The 23,199-nt window shown below is 32.6% G+C and overlaps 3 protein-coding genes across 8 annotated transcripts in view; all 3 read right to left on the bottom strand.

Annotated features, from left to right (window-relative positions):
• Positions 1–17,741, bottom strand: part of LOC149776532 (general transcription factor II-I repeat domain-containing protein 1-like) — a 49,367-nt gene extending 31,626 nt beyond the window's left edge. For all 6 annotated transcript variants that reach the window (XR_016416056.1, XR_016416057.1, XM_089940981.1 and 3 more), the window contains exons 1-8: positions 17,630–17,741; positions 16,921–17,093; positions 15,598–15,742; positions 14,860–14,946; positions 14,234–14,330; positions 13,246–13,323; positions 12,816–12,871; positions 12,008–12,085 (exon numbers count right to left, since the gene is read on the bottom strand). Coding sequence is in view for 4 of the 6 variants with exons in the window: in XM_089940981.1 (XP_089797107.1) it covers positions 12,008–12,085; positions 12,816–12,871; positions 13,246–13,323; positions 14,234–14,330; positions 14,860–14,946; positions 15,598–15,742; positions 16,921–17,093; positions 17,630–17,741 (826 nt within the window). In the remaining 2 variants the exon portion in view is untranslated. The remainder of the gene's footprint in view (positions 1–12,007; positions 12,086–12,815; positions 12,872–13,245; positions 13,324–14,233; positions 14,331–14,859; positions 14,947–15,597; positions 15,743–16,920; positions 17,094–17,629) is intronic.
• On the bottom strand, positions 6,704–10,471 carry LOC149776533 (uncharacterized). The gene is made up of 3 exons (XM_089940989.1): positions 10,396–10,471; positions 9,837–9,914; positions 6,704–8,165 (listed from the first exon to the last, which is right to left on the bottom strand). The coding sequence occupies exons 2-3, from the start codon at positions 9,895–9,897 to the stop codon at positions 8,017–8,019; spliced, it is 210 nt and encodes a 69-aa protein (XP_089797115.1). The 5' UTR covers positions 9,898–9,914; positions 10,396–10,471; the 3' UTR covers positions 6,704–8,016.
• Positions 17,742–18,431: 690 nt separating the features above from the next.
• LOC149776531 (uncharacterized) lies at positions 18,432–21,131 on the bottom strand. The gene is made up of 3 exons (XM_089940986.1): positions 20,863–21,131; positions 19,609–19,758; positions 18,432–18,695 (listed from the first exon to the last, which is right to left on the bottom strand). The coding sequence occupies exons 1-3, from the start codon at positions 20,908–20,910 to the stop codon at positions 18,432–18,434; spliced, it is 462 nt and encodes a 153-aa protein (XP_089797112.1). The 5' UTR covers positions 20,911–21,131.
• Positions 21,132–23,199: the final 2,068 nt, after the last annotated feature.

The following is a 23,199-nucleotide window of genomic DNA, read 5'->3' as shown; positions in this document are numbered from 1 at the left end:
AGACATATTCACCAGAAGACTTCATTGTTGATTCTAAATCCAAACAGTGCCCAGTTGATATCCATCATAGTCACTATAGCTGCCATCTTGAAAATGTTTAAGCTACTCAACCTGAATCAGTGGTCGTATCAACACGGACTTTTCAAGGCAAGAATTATGATATCTCGTTCCTAAGTGATAATGGTCCGGATCTGATGTCAAATATGGCCACTTCATTGGTCATCTAGAATATCCTGTTTTTGCTATTCCTTCTAAACAGAAAGTTGTATCAACATAAGATTGATGTAAACAGTGAGCCTTGATGCTGAAAGAAACACCTGGTCACATAAATTTAGTCCTCATCTCTGTAAGCATTTAATAAACGTGATACTTTTATAAATCTAATGTAAGTCAATTAGGATTATGAATGAAAATCCAATTTTATAATTCATAAGTGTCTTAGCCCAAATTTGTCTCCTGTTTTCTTCAACGTTTTCGCTTTTGATAAATCTACTTTTATCAAGTTGTTCGCACCTAATGTTTTTCAGCTATATTATTCAGTCTTTGGGCCATTAGGTCATGGAATCTATCAAAACCATGACCTTGTTTAAAACAAAGCATATAGAAAACTAAAGTGTTTTTACTAAACGGGTCTAATTAATTGATCCAGCTATAAAGCCTGCAATCCTTATTCAGAATCTGACCCTACTCAAGACATTTCACCCAGGTTATATCGCAACAAATATATTGTTGCATTAAAACAAATGATCTGCCCATAAATCTGGAAACATTTCAACTGTCTCTATTAAGCATATGACGATTATTGCCATCGTTGTAATCATCGTCATCCTGATTATCAGCTCTGTCTTCTTCCTGTGAAGGCACTTTAATTCAGTTGCATCAGAACTAACTAATCTGTCCGTGTCGCTGTTTCGTCACTGTGGTGTCGTGAAACACAACACGGAATTTTTTCGTCATTAGTGCGACAGTCGTGTGGGTGTCTGTCTGTCTGCCTGTGTGAGAGAGAGAGAAAGAAAAAATTCAATATCAGTACACTTAGAATTAAAATTCTCTTTCTTACTCGTATTTCCATTTTTGCATTCTGATCATATGAGGCCCTCGGGCATTAAATTATAAATATCTACAACTCTCAACGCATGTAAGTATTAGAGAAAATCTCTCTCTCTCTCTCTCTCTCTCTCTCTCTCTGTGTGCAATAAACCGAAAACATTATATATTAAACAACGGAAAACCCTTTGAATCAAATTTAATTTGCGATTTTCTCTCTCTCTCTCTCTCTCTCTCTCTCCGAAAACAGTATATATTAAACACCGCAAAACGGAAAAACATTTGAATCAAATTTAATTTGCGATTTGGATAGGTTTTATGTTTAATGCGCAACCGAGAGAGAGAGAGAGAGAGAGAGAGAGATTATGTGTATTTGTGCGCATGAGTGAACAAATTAAGAAACCTGTTGTTGTATTTTAATATAACATTTAATGACAATTTAGATGAACAATGAGCGTTGCTATCGACAATCACACACATTCATAGAAATACAGTGCTCGTCTCAGTATTTAAAATACGTGATAATTCTTCAAGCTTAACGTAACTCCATTACGATTGTAAACAATAATCCATAGTTTTAAAGCTTCTGGATACGTTATAAGTTTCATAGCCCAAAATTGTCTCGTTTCTTCAACGTAGTGTTTAGCATCTATTCATGTTCTATAATCAGATTAAATATATAATGAAAAGATAATACACTCATGCGACATTTAGCAGGTAGTTTTGACAGCTTGACGTACGAGTGGCGACAAATATCAGTGATCGCTACATAAATACATGTATGCAATGCCTGTTATCTTTCGAAATTCCTTCTAGTAAATCTGACTGTTGTATTGGTCGCCAGCGACAATAAGCATCAAAAAGCTCGTTCATCAAGCCCTGGAATGCAATAATAAGAAATGCAAACATGAAAATAAAAAATAAAACGTTATATGGATCATTGATACAAAATAATAGAGAGGAAAAAACAAGAATCCGTGCTATGCCACCAGTTATGAACGGAAACGTTTTTTTGGTCATTATCATGCGGGTAATCACCACAACAAATATCATGATTTAAACACAAGAAATTTACGTACCTCTATCAGCATGATTACTTGGAATATGTGATCAACACAATATTTATTATAAACCAATGATTTTAACCAAAGCGATCCACACACTTTTATAAGGATTAATTTGAATATATATTTTTGGTTGATTACTTACATGATAAAGACCAAAACACGTTTCCGTTTCATTCATTCTCACATATTGATCTGTAGAAATGATCCATAAATTTGTTATTATTTTATTGCATTCCAGGGCTTCATTAACTTTATCTCTCTCTCTCTCTCTCTCTCTCTCTCTCTCTGCGCACTGATGATGCAGTAGTGCAGATTTATCATCCTAAAAAAGAGGGAGTCAGAAAAGAAGTTTATATGTCAGTAATAAAATAAAGGTACCTAAAATTGACATTATGATAGTATCGGTTGAAACGCGATATCAACAATATTAAAATAATACATCAGTTGGATAGAGTAGATCCAACGGTTGCTGTTGGTTTTATCGATTGTCTCGTTTGTCACAGTTTTGTAAGTTGTTTTTTTTTTACTCTCTCTCTCTCTCTCTCTCTCTCTATATATATATATATATATATATATATATATATATATATATATATATATATATATATAGAGAGAGAGAGAGAGAGAGAGAGAGAGAGAGAGAGAGAGTAAAAAACCAACTTACAATATTTTTTTATTATCATGATTAATCTGCACTACTCTCTCTCTCTCTGCGCACTGATATTTATCATCATAAAAAGAGGGAGTCAGAAAAGAAGTTTATATGTCAGTAATAAAATAAAGGTACCTAAAATTTACATTATGATAGTACCGGTTGAAACGCGATATCAACAATATTAAAATAATACCTCAGTTGGATAGAGTAGATCCAACGGTTCCTGTTGGTTTTATCGATTGTCTCGTTTGTCACAGTTTTGTAAGTTGTTTTTTTTTAACTCTCTCTCTCTCTCTGTCTCTGTCTCTGTCTCTCTCTGTCTGTCTCTCTCTCTCTCTCTCTCTCTCTCTCTCTATATATATATATATATATATATATATATATATATATATATATACATATATATAGAGAGAGAGAGAGAGAGAGAGAGAGTAGATAACCAACTTACAATTTTTTATCATGATTAATCTGCACTACTCTCTCTCTCTTTATATATATATATATATATATATATATATATATATATATATATATATATATATATATATATATATATATATATATATATATAATTATTATTATTATTATTATTATTATTAAATAATTCGTGAACCCAACTTTTGGTTTTATTTGACTGTTGACGTATCTTAGTCTTATTAGAGAAAGTGGTCGAGTATGAAATGGAGGCCCAGGTTTCGGTTTTGGCCACGAATTAGGTATGTCTACATGTCTTAATCAGATAGATGCTTACTTTATTACTAACAGTGCAGTTTAAAGCACTTAAGTTATTGTGTGTCAAGATCGATCGATGGGGGGGGGGGGGAGAGAGAGAGAGAGAGAGAGCGAGAGAGATTCACTACTATACATTAGTGTCCACCTCTTTCTGGATCTTAAGAGCTATGCCAGAGCCCCCACGACCCAGACATGAGCCCCACCAAACTTAGGATCCTATTCCAAGTTTTAAAATTTCAATTTCGTTTTACATTCTAAATTTAATATAAATTAAATAGGAACCCTAACTCAATATAAATTACATAAATTTAAATCGTAAAATTTTTAATAATTGGGAAAAATCTACTAAATTATAACAAGGTTTGTATAGGAATCCTAACTTATTGTAACTTTCAAATACCATTTGAACTTTCTAAAGAATCCTATGACGTTACACATTGGAAAATTCTAAAATACTTTTACCCGAAATATAAAACTAGAGGGAATCAACATGGGGGAAAGTGCAAGGTGATGACATCATGGGGCTATGTCACAGGGCGCAACGCGAAGTGGACAGACCTTCTTTAACACGTATTGAGAAGAACGACACATATTACCACTCGAATAAAACAATAGAATTTTTTTTTCCATAACCTAATATATCACACAGTTCCGATCGCCAAAATTCTAAATTGAAAATAAACGGAATATAATTTTAAAAAATATATTGTAATGGATTTTAAATTCAAAGAATTAAAATAAGACAAACGGGGGGGGGATATAAAAAAAAATTGATTTATAGCATACACACAATAGCAAACACTGAGAATTAGGAGACCTCTAGCAAAGGTCACAAAAATTACAAGGCTCGGATGGACAACCCTTTAGATAAACACTAGGGAAAAATAAATAACCCATCAAAAACTCAAATTTTTTCATACAGAATTCTTTATAAATAGAACAAACAACATCTGAAGGAGAAACACAAACTTAAAATACTTTTTATATTTTTTTTAAATGGGGGGGTGGCATCTGTCTGAAAATTTTTACCGATGGATAAACAGGTGTTAGGTTCTGACAGGGATTACTACTAAAAAGGTGAGTGTTCTGAAGGATTTAATGCTTTAGGACAATAGTAGATTAATTTAACTTAACCAGATACAAAGGTGGATCAAAATAATTGTAGCAATTACTAACAAGTGGCCAATAGTCCGACAGAGCAGGTTGCTCAAAACTCCAGCACAGATAGTGCCAAGTGGAGAACCACTTGCTGCAGTTGTTGCCAAAACCTCATGCAAGCTAACGTGGTATGTCCGTTCATAGGTTCGCTGCAAGTATCCAGAATTGTCTGTTACAATGCTGCATGTATTATCATATTGAAATTATACAGGCAAATCCGCAGTTATTTTCTATTATCGTTTATTAGTCATAATAAGTAGAACTAAACTTTATCCTGGCAATAAGGAAGAATGTTCCGATGATTTTAATATCATGACCTTTTGTCAAATGTTTTGGGATGCTCAGCATGGGTTTTCATTAACCTCAGTTGCGTAAGTATCAAATCCAAATTTAGAAATATTTGCCAAAACATATATTTTATGCAAAGCAGAGTAGACTATACCTATTTATCTTTAAAATGATACCATTTTTAATATGATTCCTTGCAGCAACATTTACAGAGGAACTCTCATGTACATTTGTGTATATACTGCCCCATACAAAACTACTAAATGCCCCAACAAGTCTTTTAGAATTCTCTCTAATTTTGGATCAAAGCATCAGTTTAACTATTTTAAGATTTTGAAGTTATTTTGTGCCAAATCAAAATATTTGGTTGTCTTGACATTTATTTGCACAGCACATTATTAAAATATGTTCATGTTGTAATGAAACAGCCTTATCGAAACATACTTTGTTATACATTATAACGAGTCAGTTTTATTGCTCACATGATGAACATTGTACCACTCCTAGGATGATAGATACCCTCTTTGGATCTGGTGCTTAGGACCAGGTAGAATTTTTTTAACCAAAGTCTTAAATAGGATATTTAAATTACCATGACCATGTCTGATGTTACAAGGTAGGGTTGAAGTGCATTGACTTGAATGGTACTGTAGAAATAATGTAAATTCATGAATGTTGGGTGTCCACTGTTAGGTTGATAAGAAAAATTGTTACCACATACCTCGCTGGAGAGTTCAGCATTTATTAGTCTGTGCATACAACGAAAGACTAGACTAGAAATACATAAATGCATGGCCTGTAGTATTTTGAACAGCATCATTCCTTATTTTGTTTTCTAATTTCAGTACAGAAAAACTTTATTTTGTGATAAGATTGTGTGAATTTTAGGTACTTTAGAAAGTAACGATCTTTAATTTACCGTAATCATTTTTCACCATATTCCATGTACTGCTTAAGCTCATTTGATAATAAATCATAATGAAACTGAAAAATACCTGATCCAAAAATATTTGACCACCTCTTACTAATTTTCGCATTTTTCAGTCTCTCACTGACAGTTGCCAAAAGGATAATTTTGATAACACACACAGTTGAAGATCCAAATCCTTCAACAAGGTTGCAGAATTTAATATCAATAAGTCCAAAATTTTCTATTTAATCAAGATGTTCAAATGACCTTAACACTGACAGAGTCAGAGGAAGAGTAGAGGTGAATGGCTATTAAAGGTCTTACCTGATTCCACAGTATGAGAGTTATCAACCCAAATGTATGAGAATTATAAGCATTCAGAAAAAAGTCTGCCTTATCTAAGTCATACTCTCTTTAAAGCAGGCAAGACAACAAGGCATGAAAAACAAAAACATTGTAAAAACAAAACTTAATCCAGTTTCATCATTTTATTCAATATGTGCATTCACTTGTGACAAATTCAATACAAATGCAAAATAAATGTGTTTTTTCAGCAATGAACTATAATATTGAAGCATCTAGCAAAGATTAAACTGATTATTGCTTAAACACCAGTTAAAGTTTAATATGCAAAGTGACTTCTAAGAAAAAAGAAAAAGTTGCAAAGTGTGTCCACGATCCAAAATCAAAATGCATTTTCTAAGCAACATTTTTCCTGAATGAGAAATTTATTAATGGAAAGCAACATCTTTTTTCGCAAACTTAAAATATCATTTTTTTAAAATAAAAATCCAATCACCCCTCTCCCTCACAAAAGTGACATTAAGATTCTGTGCCAATATGGATATAAATAACAGTTTTCTCAACTTTACATGGTGAATCTTTTATAGAGTCCTCCAAGATATTGACACATATTCAACAACTTCTGTTGCAACTGACATTAATCTGCCTCACAATATACTGGTAGGCTTTCTAAAAAGGCTTTTAAATGACTATATGTCAGTACTGGCTGCATTTTGATAGCTGTAATATTGTCACCTAGCAGAAATTTGGCTACTTTCAATGTCCACTTTGTGTAGTTCATATTCTGAATACACAATATTACAGGCAAGATACATTTTTGATTAAGCTAGCAAGTTAACAGTTATAGGTTACTTCACTTGAGAGTGCAGTATATCCATCCGACAAAACGAGTTCATATTTTCCTATACAAATGAAGTAACCTTTTTATTATATGCTAATTTTCTTATTCTACTTAAGGCTTAATTACATAAACAAAAATACACTACATGAAACAAAGTAATTGAATGTACGCCGCATTTCAAAAAACTAAATACACAAGCAAATATTCATCAGTACACAACATTATTAATGCCCACTTAAATCCACCCAGATAAATTTGAAATTTCACGTGCTACACATACCTTCTGAAAGAAAATGGCATTTTGATCTACTTAAAATTTAAATTTGTAGTCATATTGTGAATGAATGTGCATTACAACAACTTTCCCATTTGATCTGTAATGAAAAGATTTTGGTATTTTTGTCATACCTACGAAATATGGACTGGATTTATGTGCCAACTGTACATGAAGTACATTAAATTTCAGCAGTGATGGAGCAGCGTGTTGACATCTGCAAGTGTGTTTCTGTTCTGCCATTGAATGTTTGAAATCATAATGTAGGAAAAATATGAAGTCATTCAATTTAGTTATCAAAAAGACGCAATGGACATAACAATTATTTAGGATCTAAGCATATACTCTTATCATTTGAGTATTACATTGGCAAAATATATACATATGTACAAGAAATAAATATTAGAAAAAAATCAGCAGACTGCAATCGTTGCATCGAGAAACAATGTCAAAACTTGAACAAATAAGTACCAACTAAATCCAGCTCATGGGTGATAAAAATACAAATGTAATAAATTATCTTGTGTTTTTTTAAAATATTAAGCCCTATCTTTACACAGTCCGATCAATCCAGAATTATAGTAAAATTGGCTTGAAGTAGTACTAATTTGTACCTATATAACAAATGAATAGGTAGATAATAAAGCTGTCTCTGAATATTTATGGTAAATATGATAACTGGTTTGATGATAAGAAATGATATTCACACTGAAGGAAAGTGGTATAGTATATGTATTGATGTTAATCCTTTTCTTGTAATTTTTTGGGTTTTCTAATATTGTGTTCTGGTTCCCAGGTTGGCTTCTCATATCCCTTCCACTTAATGAGATATTGTTTGCCTTTTCCTTTTTTTTTTGTTTTCAGTATCTTCTCCACCTCAAACCAATCAGCTGAAATTAAAAAATTTAGATATTTATTTTCTTATTGTATTCCTGTTAATCAGTAGACACAATAAGCATGAGTGTGGCACTATAATTTAATTTCAAGAACAGTTAAATCCTATACTTTTTCATAAGATAGACTGATACAATTTTTTAAAACTTTAATTTAATTGGCACCATAAAGGCATTATTGTTTGGAAATGATACTATACCCTAATACAAATATGCATACATACATACATACAAAGATGCGTACATACATACATACATACATAGATGTGTACATACATACATATATTCATACATATATACATACATACAAAGATGCGTACATACATACATACATACATACAAACATACATGCATGCATGCATGCATACATACATACATACATACATACTGGAAATAAAGATTTAATACATACAGCACTAATTCAGAACAAAGTAAGTAAGCTTAATGCAGCTAACAATTCTATTTCAAATCAGTTATTGTTTACAAATGAGAATAATTTCTTTACAACATGTTCAAGGCCAATTTGCTCTTTGATTTCTCACTGTTATACATTATACTGTGCACTTCACAAATTTTGCAACATAATTTCACTGATCACAAGAAATGCATACTATATTAACATACAACATATGCAAATCTTAATAGCTTACAATATTATAATTCAATTTTCAATAAACTGTCATTTATAATAAAAAAATAATTTGTCAATCACTGGAAATATTAAGAAGAAGATCTCAGGGTTAAATTAAAAAAATATGTAATAACAAGAGAACAATTCATTTTCCAAATATCTGAGGAGTTACTGGATGCAAGGAATATGTCTTAACTGCCTTTAATATCACAAATAACAGTAACTGGGAAGGTGAAAAGATTTTCAAGATGGCCACCATGGCAGCTGTACTGGATGTCAGAGGAGTACAGTTTAGAAATTTAAGACCAATGGGTATTTTTTGAATGAATAGGTGTAGTTTCATAGCAAAAATAGCACACAATATTACTATATAACACATAAAAATCATAACTTCCACAACCTGAATGCAATTTTAAATAACAAATATAATAATAACAGGGTTAGAAGTGAAGTTGAATTTGAAATTTTTTGGTTATTATTAAGTTTTTTTCTTCAAAGTTTTAAAAATATTTTTCAGGTTTAAAAAAAACATTTTAGGTTTATATTATCTATTTAGGTTTCCTACAGTTTCTTTGTGATTTTGTTAGGTTTCTAAGGTCAAATGAAAATTTAGGTTTTTCATGTTTTTTTTAGGTCCGCTTCTAACACTTAAAAAATTCTTTGTCCAGCACTGATAATATTTTCAATAAGATCAGAATGATTAAAATAAAATAATAAACTGGTTGGAGAAGAATGCATGTTCCAGAAAACTGCTCATGCTGTTGAGAAGGCATATTAATAAGATTCTCAAGGTTGTTGCCATGGCAGCCATATTACATGCATGTCTGAAGGGCAAACTAGACCTTGCAACAAATAAGTGTACAGTTTCAGCAACCCTTCCAGTTTGTTAGGAGAAGAAGAAATAACAAATTAGCACTAATGGCTGGACAGATAACAAGTTATTGCATAAGCATTTATCAGTTATATATGACATAAGAGATAAAAATTGTGTACACTTATTACAAGAGGTTAATATACACTCCTAAAGCAATTCTTACATGTTGAGGGTTCCATAACCTCTAACACTGAATTTGTATCCTCAGAATCAGTGAGGTCCATCAAAAGCTCAGCTTCAACTGTAAATAAATTTTAAAACTGAAACAAGTACAAAACCATTATCAGACAGTAAAACAATGAACTGCTTTATTTTTGTTATAAAAATTGTTGAAACTTAGAGAAAATCATGATTTGATTTCTCTAGTGTAAGAATAAAGAAAACATTTTGTTACTTTTACAAACAATGGAGCAAATGTATTCAACATTTACAATAGTGAAGACAATATAGGGGTCTCTGTATTAACACTTAATTTCACCTGCATAAGGTGGCATAACAGCAATAAAGAATAACCTAAAGATGACATATTGCACTTTCCCAATTTATTTTAAGAATCCAACTGAAAGCACGCTGTATCATCGCTCAATCTGCATACTCACAAGTTATATACTACTTATGTTACACTATATTTCCATGGTAACAGAATATAATGAATGCAGTATCAATAGGAAGTGTACACAGCTTGGTTGATAAGTGTACCACGTCTGTCTGAAATACTGTACCTAGAATGGTTTAAGAGTTTTGCTCTGGAAATGAAATTGTTTTTGGACAGACACAGTGATGGTTCTATTTCTCCATCTCACACTGGAAAGTGAAAAACAGATAAAGAATGTTTTCTTGCTTGCCCAAAAGTTGTTTCAATTCCAAATAGCAATCAAAACAGACATTTTACCCTCTTTGATAAAATAAAATAAAATGACCTCATGATAATGTTGGCCATTATATAATATACATATGGTTCCCATTGCATTGGATTTTAACTTTGTTATTGATACATTGTTTTTAACTTGACTTGATGTTGGACTGCTCCCGTGGCCCAGTGGTTAGAGCGTCTGTCTTGGATGACGGATGTCATGGGTTTGAACACCAGCTAAGTCCTAAGAAAGACTTATAAAAATGGTACTAGCAGCTGCCTTGCTTGGTGCGGAGCACTAAGAGGGTAGTTTTAGGACTGGTTGGCCTGGTGTTAAGATAATGTCACTTAGTGGGAAATGATGCCACATGTCTGCAGCATGATGCCCCAGTGCTGGATCAAAAAAACTGTCACACTGCAGACATCACCGAGATATGACTCAGATTATTAAAGCAACATTAAAAATCTAAATCACACATACACATACATCTGATGTTGTTTCTGGCTTAAGAGAAACCTGTTATAATGTTGTTTTTAATTCAATGACACCAAATTTTTGTGCTGGGTATAACCAAAATTTGGAGCATGAATATCTAGCCCTATTGTGATGATGTGGTTGAATGATTATCTTAAAAAATGAATATACATACTGCATCAGGGACATGCATATATTTATCAATAATTCTGAATTGAAATCATTACTGTAATTATTAAAAAAGCAATCTCGAGAATGTCAGACAGACTGAGACTTTAAAAAAATGTTTGTGCCAATAAAGAACTTATTGAAATAACAATTATTAAACAACTGGGCTGTTCATAGAAAGAATGCAGCTAAAATGTATTGCATGTTAGTCCAAAAGAAAGAGTCGTTATAATGCAATGATAAACTCATTATACCGTCTACATATGCATATAAACATGCATATTAATTTCAATTTAGCCAAGAGCTACACAGCAAACAAGTGATGGATGATTAGCCAGTAGCAGATATATACAATGCAATGGGAGCATAAAAATGAAATGAGACCTTTGTCAGGAAAGTACCTAGATTGGGAACAAAGGCCTTTTGCTTTCCCTTATCTTCCAGTGACTCTTGCATTACATTTGGAACACCATTATGATCTGAAGTAAAACAAATTTCATTAAGTTTTCTGATGTTATTAAGTGATACTGCTTTTTAAAAAAGAAAATGTGCAAGGAAATAACTTGTTAAAAGAACTGCTATTAAGCATACTACATGAGTAACAAGATTTTTTATTTAAAAAAACGCAGCCAAAATGTATTGCATGCAAGTCCAAAAGAAAGAAGGCAGAGTCATTCCAATGCAATGATAAACTCATCATCTACATATGTATAGAAACATGCCTACTAATCTCAGTTTGGCTGAGAGCTACCCACCTAACGAATTATAGATGAATGGTCAGTAGAAAATAAAATGCAATGGGAAGGTAAAAATGAAATGACCATTCTTAAGAAAGTACCTAGATTGGGAACAAAGGCAGTTTGGTTTCCCTCATCTTCCAGTGAATCTTTAATTGCATTTGGAATTTCAACCTGTTCTGCAAGAAAACAAAATTTGTTAAGTTTCCTCATGCAATTAAGTGATGCTTCTTTTACTATTTTGTCATCAACATTCCACTACCACCACGTAAATTCTGTCACACAAGGATTGTGCAACATATAAAGATGGCCTAATTCCAAGACCAAAATGCACCCTCCCCCCAACGATTCAGAATACAAGTAAAAAAGCTTATAAATCTGATTAAGTTGGCTGTCAATATAAAGAGGACTACTAAAATCCAAATGCATAACTAAATTAGTTTCTGAGAAAACTATACCAAAATGGTTTTCATCAAATAATGCATAATTTAAAAATATGCCAAAATGGATAAAGAAATGCAAGGGCCTAAATAACATATTACTTTGTTATGCATATGAACATGCTGTACACATTTAATTTACAGCTTTTAGTTGCTTCAAAATCTGGTCAGTAAATCTTTATATGAATACAAACATAACAAAAATCCTGCATCTGTGTTGGATATGTCCAAAAAAAGCTTCAAATGCATGTACAAGTAAAAGATAAATGTAATCAGATGGCCGTTAGAACTGATCATCACTGAGTAAGCAATCTACCATTATCATGATATTAGGTACATATATTACTGCTTAACTTGGTTAAGTGTATGAATTCTAATATAAATGCATAATAATCCAAGGCATATATATTCACAGATCAGCCTTTTCATGCTGCGAACACACCAAAAGATATGTCATAATATAAATTACCTTGATTCAGATGGCAAGGCTCATCTGATGATGTTCTTGTGGCTACTTTACTTGTCCTTTAAAAAAGAAATTATAAAGAAGTGAATAACTAACCCTAACAGACATTTTGTAAGCTAAAGTAAAACCTTTTAAAATAAAAAACAAACAAAAACACAATCTAAAATGATAAGAAACACACTATACATATATATGTATTTAAACTGTATAATTAATGGGCATAAAATCTTCACTGTATAGACAGCTTATAAACCAAAACAACAAACACTATGCTTCTCTGCTTGGCAGAGATTTATTTTTGATTCTCAGTTTGTCCCACTGCAGAGTGGATTACAAATTTATGATGTACTGTCCACATGTAACCTTAAATTGTTTCTTTAAATTGCAACTCTCTGACTTTGATCATTTTAGAGTAGTTTCAATGGCCAAGTACCTTGTGACGGAGAATTCCAAACTGTCTCTTGCATTAATTATTTCTTTTAGAGTTGGAAGGCCCATACAGCTTGGGTCCCTGGCACACACAAAAAAATACAACTGAGACACAATCTTGGATATTTATAAAAAAAAATTCATGAACATACAATTACTTCAATGAACAAGAATTTTGCAGGATGTCTTGCATTCAAGGCTAGTGAATAATGTACAATACTTAATCAAAAGCTGAGTGGATCTCTTCTGATTTTCCGATTCTGTAATATGAAGGGTTTACTAGTCATTCATACAATAAAATAATATTTTTACAAAGATTTTATATTTCTTAAGGTACCATAGTTCTTTTGAAGGATTATGTGTTTATTCTTGCTTTTTCCCTTCCCAAATGATTTTGCAATTTTTTAACAAATAATCTTTATTCTGTAACTTTTTATCCTAAAATAAAGAATGGATTGTGATGCCATGTTCTTTTATCCCATTACATACATGAAAAAATCAAACTAATAAGAAATTCAAAGGAATTATATCATTGATATCCACCTTGATACAGAGATGACCTCTCTGCTTGAGGGTCACTGTAAGAGTGCAGGTAAGGGTGCATACATTATGAAATGAACTCCTTCTTTATACTACATTACAAGTATAACACAGCCAGCCATCCCTGGATCTGGGACTTTTACCATATGCATAAACCTGAATGAAACCATTAACCAATGTTGCTGTTATACACATTGGTGGAATTAGTGTATTCTGTGCTTTTTCTATGTGCATTTGTTTTATCCAATGTTGCATTAGTTTTTTACAAAACTCAAAAGATGGCAAAAACTTGATACATAGTATCAGCATCATAAAGTACCTAATATAACTTGATACATCACATCAGCATCTGAACCTAATGCAGCACCTAATTTGATACATGATATCAGCAAGGTAATATATTACTCATAATGAGTATAAAGTCTACAGAGAAAAGAAGAAGGAGCACTTACCTAAATTTAACACCATTAGGCAAGTTCTTAATCTCTACCTGATACAAGTTATCTTTTATTGTCTTGTATGGCACTTTATTCTTTCCTGTTGTCTTGGCTGAAAAAGATATTGTCACTTAATGACAGACATTTGTTCATAGTAATTGTAAGTAAAGCATTAAGTTGCACAATGAAATTTCAGATGTTGAAACTTATAATTACATTTAATAAATATTTATTACCTATAATAAAAGGTTTTTTTACTTGAAGACTTCTTCTTAATGTGGGTAATGGATTTAACATTCATCAGTCATACCTTGATAACACACATTTTGTGAATGTAAGATAAACATTCATTTACCATGCATCAAACATATTAGAAAATTGAAACATGACATGACATTTGGCAGTTGAACAATTCATGAAGATAAACTGAATGGGTTTTTCAATTGCAAACATGGAGGATACAAGGATACATATTACTGAAGATGGAGAAAATGCTATCATGGTTAACTGACAGTTCAGTAAACATAAATTTTCCCTGCCATACAAATGATGACCATTACTATAGAAGACATTCATATTTCTTTCTCTTTATCTAAATAAATGTAAGTGATGACAAAAATGAAATTTGTAACAAATATTACCCCAGCAGTCATTAAAGATCTGTCGCACTTGTGACACATATTTTTTCTTGATTTCATCAACCGCTGGTGATAAACTTGTCTGTGAATCTAAAAAATTAAACTGAAGCCTAAATTGCATATTCAAATAATAAATATTCATGTCATTCAAGATTTTAAAAGCCTTCATATGATTTGGCAAACAAAATGCCATAAAAAATGAATGGACATGGATCTTAAATCCAATGTATAAAATAATTTTGTACAGTACTGTAATTGGCAGAAAAACTCAGTTACATATAAATACAAAATATGCTAGCCAAATTCCTGTTGTATATGTTGATTTGTTTCTTTACCATTCTTAATTAATTTTGTTCACATGTGAATGTATAACCCAGTGTAATCTATGTTTATTTTCTGGCAATTACATGTATAAAAAAAGCTTTCAAAAAAAGAGTGTCACTTTCCCTTTTGAACGTAGTAGCATTTCAAACAATATCTGGACCTAGTCTAAAAGTAGTGGACACCATCTTGAACATAACAAATTCAAATATACAAGCCAGTAAATAAAGCAGCTATGTATTAATATATTTAAACTAATTGACAAATTTATTACATATAATGCAATTTTGGCCAAATGATCATGACACTATTAATCTGCCTAAAAGCTAACAATGTAATGTAATACTTGCCTAGAAACAAATATTTTCTGCCACTGAAAAATTGTCATAAAATGATATAAAACTGATTAGTTATACAAACCCATCATGCTGGTTACGAACTGATCTTTCCATTCAACAGTCTGAAAAAACTGGTAGGCCCTTGTGTTACCGAATACACCAACACATCTAGTACTGTCAGTAAACAGACCACCAATATTTACACCCATGTCATTAAGAGCTTCACACTGAAAATACATGATAACAAAGTCCCTCAAAAAAAATGATGCTTTACTGGGCAAATAGAATTTTCAGGAATTCATGATAAAACCATTTCTTTCTATTAACTGTGAAGTCTTGAAACTATCTCTGGTGTTACTGTTATTAAGTGCTAAGAAGATTATCAAATTAGCTGCTGTGAACACTTTGGATTTCAGATTGACATCATTTCCATTTAGGCCAAGCAGACATTAAAAGTCTTCTGGCGAAAAGCCCACATTTCAATATTACCAGTCATTAAAGGGGAATGAGGACAACAAGATTTCAAGACAGCCATCAAGCCAGCCATATATGATGTACCACTGGCAAGATCTGCATTTTCAGGATTATGTAGTTAGCAAAAGAGGTCTTTTGGTGAAATCCCCATATTGATATAGCCATCCATATGGCCTCCACTGTGGACAGATTGAGAACTAGTTTGCATCATTATCATTAGTACCAACCTGACACATTACCAACCATTAATATGAAACCCTCCATGTTCAAATTACTTTCTATTTAAAAGTAGGAATGACAAGATATCATTGTAGAAATATTGGACTCAATAACAGCACCATTTTAATTTTGGACCAATAAGACAGTATACGAAGTCTTTTGGTGAAAGCACAATGTTGATATGACCAGCCATCTAAGCTCTTTTCCTTTCTGATATGACCAGTAGTGCTAAAAACCAAAGTAAAAGCACAGACAAGTAAAAGAAAGAAAGAAATCACAGACAAGTAAAAGAAAGAAAGAAATGGAGAGGCCGAAAAAATGGGAGAAAATGTATTAGCAAGCAAACTCTGCCAACTAAATGGCAAACAAAGATTTACAAAATAATGACAACCTCAGCATCAAAATAAAAATGAAAACTAATGAGTAAAAAGTATTTAAACAAATCAGTTCTAAATGAACCTCAAGTCTAATCATCAGTGAAATTAGCTTGTTTAAAACTGCATTTTATTAAAAATAGAAATGAAGGAATCTATAATATTTACATTGTTACCTGAAACACTACAGTAGTACATTTTATAAATCAATGTTTGTTAGATGCAGGTTCTCTTCCTCCAGGTTGAAGTATTCATAGGATCTGAAAGATGACCTCATACATGATTTCATGTTAACTGAACAGACATAACTTCATACTGAATCAAGAAACATGACTTACCAACTGACTGATCAGTTTTAGGTGGTGCCTTATGAATTTTGGGGTGCCCACAGATGTTGACAAATTTTGCCTCTGTTCCTCAGCAGTTTGCTGATATTGGACCTTTTCTGAAGCAGGCAGATGCTTCCATTCATTTGCCCACTGAACAAAAGTAGTTCCTGAGGATGATGGCTCTTTAAGCAAATATAGATAATAATATAAAATAATTCCGATACTTTCATAAACAAAACTAACCACAAAAAATAATTCGAAAGTGATATAGGCATATAAATTGAAGTTTACAATAATGATAAACAAAATTCACTTTACCATCTAGATATTAATATGTATTAAGAATAACAGTGTCATTATTTTTCAAACACCATTAGCATACAGTTACACATATATGTGAATATAATTTAAAGGTGCATTTTATAAAAAAATTGCTCAGAGTATACTGCAAAGAGATTAATGAGTCTGGTTATACATGTGCATACACAAGGCTAGAGAAAATGTAAGCAATAATACCTGAATAGTAAATTAATAACAGAACATGCCAGAAGAAACAGGTAAAGCAGTACTTTCCACACACTCACTATGTTGCAGCATCAAAAACAAGACAAAAAGCAAAGTGATCAGAAAATAGAGTTTTAAATTACATTCATACAAAACAAACAGCCATTAACACCATTACCAGAGTGTATATATCACTAAATCAAAGTTATTTTACCTCTCTGACATCTTAAAAGTACAGACTGAAAATAAATAAAAATTAGTAACATAACAAGAGCAATAGATTTATGAGACTCCTTCATTATATAATATTTGCAAAATGATGCCATTCAACACAGATGCATTTGTAGTAATTTCTGTACAATACAATTCATTTGCTTTGTAAATTTGTCAATAACCCAATAAGAGTGTTCTCAACACACAACTAATGACCTTTATTTTTTATTTCATATACATTTGACAGAATTTAACATCTTTACGATTTATATTTTATATTGTTGATAATAATGTTCATATTTTGAATGGTTTGTCTTCCTAAACTTATGTGCAAATTCACTGTTAGATCATGTTAAATGTACCTTTAGTTGCCACTGCATAGCCACTATTGTGCTGAGGTGTCATAAGATGTAACACACACACACACACACACACACACACACACACACACACACACACACATCTTAATGAAACATCACCTAAAGATGATCACTATCTCACTACCAGTGTACTAATAAGTTTACAAGAAGTAAATAAATGATCTGCATATGGGCAAACTGACGGACAGACAGGATTATTCAATGTAACATTACCAAGTGGGCACATGGTAAGATATCAGAGAAAATCTAAGTTTATGCAGAATAATTAAGCAAATGATGTCAGCATAAGTCAATATATACAGTTTTACCCCGCTATAGCACATCCGCTATTATATGAATTCCGATATAACATGGTCTTATACAGAGTAGGACAAAGACCTAAACATTCTTTTGTTAGAATCTGTTAAAAACAAAGCAACACTTTCAAAGGGAATGAAAATAAATTTCCTTTTTCTTCCATTTTTGGAAATAGTGTGGTACAGGACTGGCTTTATCAAAACTGCACAGAGCAATAAAAAAGTTTGTGACCAATAACATATTTAGCCTACCAAGTGATTTTCCCTTACAAAATATATTGTATGCACTAGGCCCTTTCAACTGTATTGGTTCTGGCTTGGAAGCAGAGCTTGAGACAGCAGGCTGCTGAATGCTGTGTTTCTGTTTTTGCCGCTTATTTCCAATCCAGTCCTGAAAATAATAAATAACCAGACTGTATGCTATTCATTGTGTCATCAACATTATTAAATTCATCCTAGATAATGCGAGCTTCCACTGACCTGCTGCACTCTATTTCATCATGTTTGTTTCCTGTATAATCTGTCCTTGAGAATAATGATCCTTGATTTTTTTGTTGTTGCTGTTGTTGTGGGGTTTAATGCCATTTTTCAACACATGATAGGCTATACATGGCGTCAAGTATTAATGGTGGAGGAAGAACCTTGGAAAACCCCAGAAACAACCACTGACCCACGAGAAGCTACTGGCAAGCTTCTCACATACCCACATTTGTTGAATCCGAGACTCGAACCCACGCAAACTGAGGTGAGATGGCAGTGATTCGTAATGAAAGCGCTTTAGACCACTCAGCCATTCGGGGCCCCCTACGATCCTTGACAATGGGCAATCCATTTTGTACCAACCTCCAAAAACCAAATTGCAAAGCATGTCGCTAGCATATGGTTTTTAGGCAGACTAAAATATATTCAAAGATGCAATAAAATCATAATTTCAAAGAACGGATGTATTTAAATGATTTACAAACTATTGAATACATTTACTTCTGCAGTCCCCCCCCAAAAAAAACTGAATATGAAAACAACTGAGAACATTCATTTCTAAGGTGAAATAGAGATCAAGAAACCTAAAGAAATGTTAAAGCCAAAGATTTTAATTAATTGAAAAGAAATGTACTTTTGAGAAGTTTTACTTTCATTTGAAAATTGAGAAGCAAACACTGGAAATATCCTGCAACTCTGACTTACGACAGTAATTGATTAATATAACCAACTGTATTGCTTTTAAATTATTAAGAAATGCAATTCATTAAGCTGCTGGATATCAAAACTTTGCATGAAAGAGGAAATTCTTTAAAACAACTAACCCTGACTTGTTGCATTGTAAGGTTCAGAGAGTTGGCCAGGTTCTCGATTCTTCTGCCATCCTTTACACTCGTCAATCCTGCATTCCATTCTGTTTCCAATGCATGCAGTTGTTCATCTGTAAAGATGTGGCGCAGCTTTTTGGATGCTGACTGCAGCAGATGATAACAAATTATGAGTTATTACATTGTTTTGATACCATATAAATAGGACAACCAATTCAGGGGAAGTAGCTAAATGATTCTGAAGATGACTGTCCTAGCAGATGTCTAATGTCTGAGAGGTATATTTCATTCCGAATCAACAGGACATGATAAGAAGTCTTTCAGTGAAAATCACATATCAACTAATTTGACAAAACAGCTGCAATTGTAGCAATATTGGATACTATATTGGTACCATTTTCATTTAGGAAAAACCAAGCATAATAAAAAGTCTTGAGGGGAAACACGATGTAGATAGTACTGTCAACTGAAAATACAGGACCAGTGGTGATCAGATTTTCATCAAATCAGCACCATTTTAATTTTGGGTCATCTTTGGTTAAAACACCATATCTACATATACATCCATTGTAATAGAACGATTTTCAAAATGAATAACGTGTAATTATTAGATGTAAAAGTTCTAAGGACCAACTAAACAGAAAATTATAAATCTTTTAGTAAATGACATGTGACCTATTACCTAGTCCTACCTGTAATACCTGATAATTATGTTTTAACTAACGCGCTGTGTAGTGTGTTTTGATGTCGACTAACATCGTTATGAAAGTAAAATTTTCAGGAATATTCCACACAACTGACAACTAAAATAACGACCCTTTTCTACAAAGTTATAATGTTTTAGTCGTACTTTACTTACTATGATGCCCTTTCTCTAATAAATTCAAATTCTCACAAAAGAAACGGACCCGTTTTCAAGTGTCTAGCACCTAAACAAAATCAAAGTGTGCTATGTCTTACATGTAGGACTGACCTATTACCATGCACCCACTAAGAGTACCTGTACAATTTTCAAGATGACCACCATGGTAGATGTATTTCATATCAGAGGGGTTTTATTTTAATTTAGGACCAAGCAGTATGTATTGGTTTGATTGGCATTTTTAACGTTGCTTTAACAATTTGAGTCATATCGCTATGATGTTTGCCGTGTGAGATAGTGGTGAATTATTCAAGGTTTAAACATGTGAGCGAAAAATCAATTTCATATATTGTAACAAGTGTGTTAAGGAAATATTAGGATAAATATACCAGCATAGTATGAGCTGTCATATGGGTCTCAGTCGACATATTTTCCATTTCAAATTCTCAACGTTCTGCTTTCAACTACTTAATTACGCACAGCTTCCGCAACCGGATGTTTTAGTTTTAGAAATTGTGCACATGCGCAACAGAGAAAATATTCCAACAACATTGTTAAGGCTTGGTAGCTACATAACGTATACTGCATCGTACGAACATATACGTTGTTGCGGTTTGAAGGCCTTAACAATATCAACAATTCCAGGCTTGTAGGCTGTAACAATGGACGTATCGGGTGCTATTTTAGGGAGGAAGGGACAATTTTAGTGCACAAATTTAATGTTGCATACATCTGCCTAATATAAAATTCCCCTGTGTGATAATTTAAAAAACTATGTGTACTTAATGGCTTGAAGTAATTCAAAAAGTTGTCATCCAAGCAGTTTTTGAGATATTCTACTTGCCTTGAACCAACGTGTCTATTGCTATAAGTGGCTAGCTCTGCTTCCTAGCCGATTATTATTATTTCACTGGCTACATACCGTGCAGTGGCTACATGAGGTGCATATGCCTTACATCAATTTCAAGAACAGCACAAGCCGGAAAGACCAAATTCACAGATATATCTATACCTTTAATTATTACAGAATAAGAGCTTTTACAAAAATTTACATCATAGCCTTAAGTAAAACTTTGACATGGGCCAATTGACTAAACTGTCCCCTGCTACCTTAAAAGATTGAAAACAAAACTAGAAAAATAAAGCTGTCATATAAAGGGCTTGAGGAAATGAGCATTACTACCTTTGTGGTCAGAGAATGCCCTGATTTATAATCATTTGAGCCAAGATCTATATTGACAATAGTCTAGGGAATGCATATATGTGGGGCACAATTGATCACAATTAAAGCAGAAATTATTTTAAATACTCAAAAGAAAAGAATCGTCGAATTAACACAGGGTTGAGATATATTTATAAAATATAAAGTAGTTTCTATTTGGCCTACATATTGCTGAAAAAAAGGCTTTAGGTTATGTACGTGACGAGTTCTGACCACTCCTGTACTTTTCTTTGAAAAGGGTAATGTTAGAATTTAAAAGAAACACGAACGTAGAAACTAAAGTTGTTTTAAGATAGATTTGCGTCAAATATTTGTTATAACTTACTTTAAAGATGCGAGTTGTTCCTTATCTCAAATCCCACACCACCAAATTTGTCATATATAAAACAACGTTATATACACGAGGAGAGAAAAAAAAGTTGATGGAGTAACCTTCATAACTTTTGTGGCTCGGGTAAAGTCCAGATCATAAGGCCGGGTTTAAAGATGTATGCAGATTTAATCATTGCATCTTAAGCTTGTTTCTCCTTTTGTATGTGTAGACTTGTTTTGCCTGCATACGTTTATGTAGTGAAGAAGGTAAGAGTTTCTGGCACACTGGAGTTTTAATTTTAATGGGTTTTCAGAGTTGCTGATATATACGAATGGACGAGTATGGAATTTATATGAGTACCGGTTATGTGTCCCCGTCGGGAAACTACCCGGCCGGGTTGGCTTTCTCCACTCCCATTTGTGAGGCTTTCCCTATCCACTCTATTATTCCTATTTATTTCAACCATTAAACAACGTTTTCGGTGCTGTTTTTCTATTTATTTTATTATTGCCGGGAGAGTGGTGAGACCTGAACCGGCAAGATCAAATTTTTATCTTAAAACACAAACAAGCCAGATTTTTCCGAGTAGTGCTAAACCCGGCCGGGTGATATGTGTAATTTTTAGGCAAGTAAACAAAATACCCGAGTGTTTCATAGTTTTTACCTTGTCAGCATCTATGTTACGTATCAATAAGGACTTTTACTAAGTTTTAAGAATTTCTCCCCCAACTCCTTCGTGGACAAATTTTTGGAAGAAATGCATTCACTTTAAAAGATATCATTTGTATATATTTCATTTTGTTTCTAATATTTATATGATGAATTGTTTTTCATAAGAATGCTTGCCCTTACTTGACCACTCTATTGTATACGGGGGTGTGCGCTGTTGTAGAATGAAGATTTAGTTTTTTTATGTTATAAAACATGGGTTTTGTATACAAATAAATTCATTTCAGAAGCCGTGCTATACTATTGCATTTGAAGGTTTTAATTATTTGCATATCTGAGAAAGAAATGGAAACATTAATAGATGATGTGACGTCAGAAAAGTGATACATTTGAACTCTTCCAGAAGGTTACCTGGAAATACACGCCTAGAAACCTTTTATATCAGAGAAGAGAGTAAATTTGATGGAATCTTACAGAAATAAATCCGCCGACTATTAACATTACTGGCTTTGAATATTAAAC

The sequence above is a fragment of the Sinohyriopsis cumingii genome, chromosome 18 (genome assembly GCF_028554795.1).
Source record: "Sinohyriopsis cumingii isolate HCF-2022 chromosome 18, ASM2855479v2, whole genome shotgun sequence".
Taxonomy (NCBI): domain Eukaryota; kingdom Metazoa; phylum Mollusca; class Bivalvia; order Unionida; family Unionidae; genus Sinohyriopsis; species Sinohyriopsis cumingii.
Note: the sequence above shows the minus strand (reverse complement) of the source record. Positions and strands in the feature narration are given on the sequence as shown.

Bases quoted from the DNA above. Each gene is read 5' to 3' on its own strand.
- LOC149776533 (XM_089940989.1), bottom strand. From the start codon at position 9,897: ATGGACCTCACTGATTCTGAGGATACAAATTCAGTGTTAGAGGTTATG. The intron at 8,166-9,836 runs GTAAGAATTGCT...TTTTAATTTCAG, and splicing joins GGTTATGGAACCCTCAACAT to CTGATTGGTTTGAGGTGGAG.
- LOC149776531 (XM_089940986.1), bottom strand. From the start codon at position 20,910: ATGGAAAATATGTCGACTGAGACCCATATGACAGCTCATACTATGCTG. The intron at 19,759-20,862 runs GTATATTTATCC...CATCTGCTGCAG, and splicing joins TGACAGCTCATACTATGCTG to TCAGCATCCAAAAAGCTGCG. The intron at 18,696-19,608 runs GTTAGTTGTTTT...TATTATTTTCAG, and splicing joins TTACAATGCAACAAGTCAGG to GACTGGATTGGAAATAAGCG.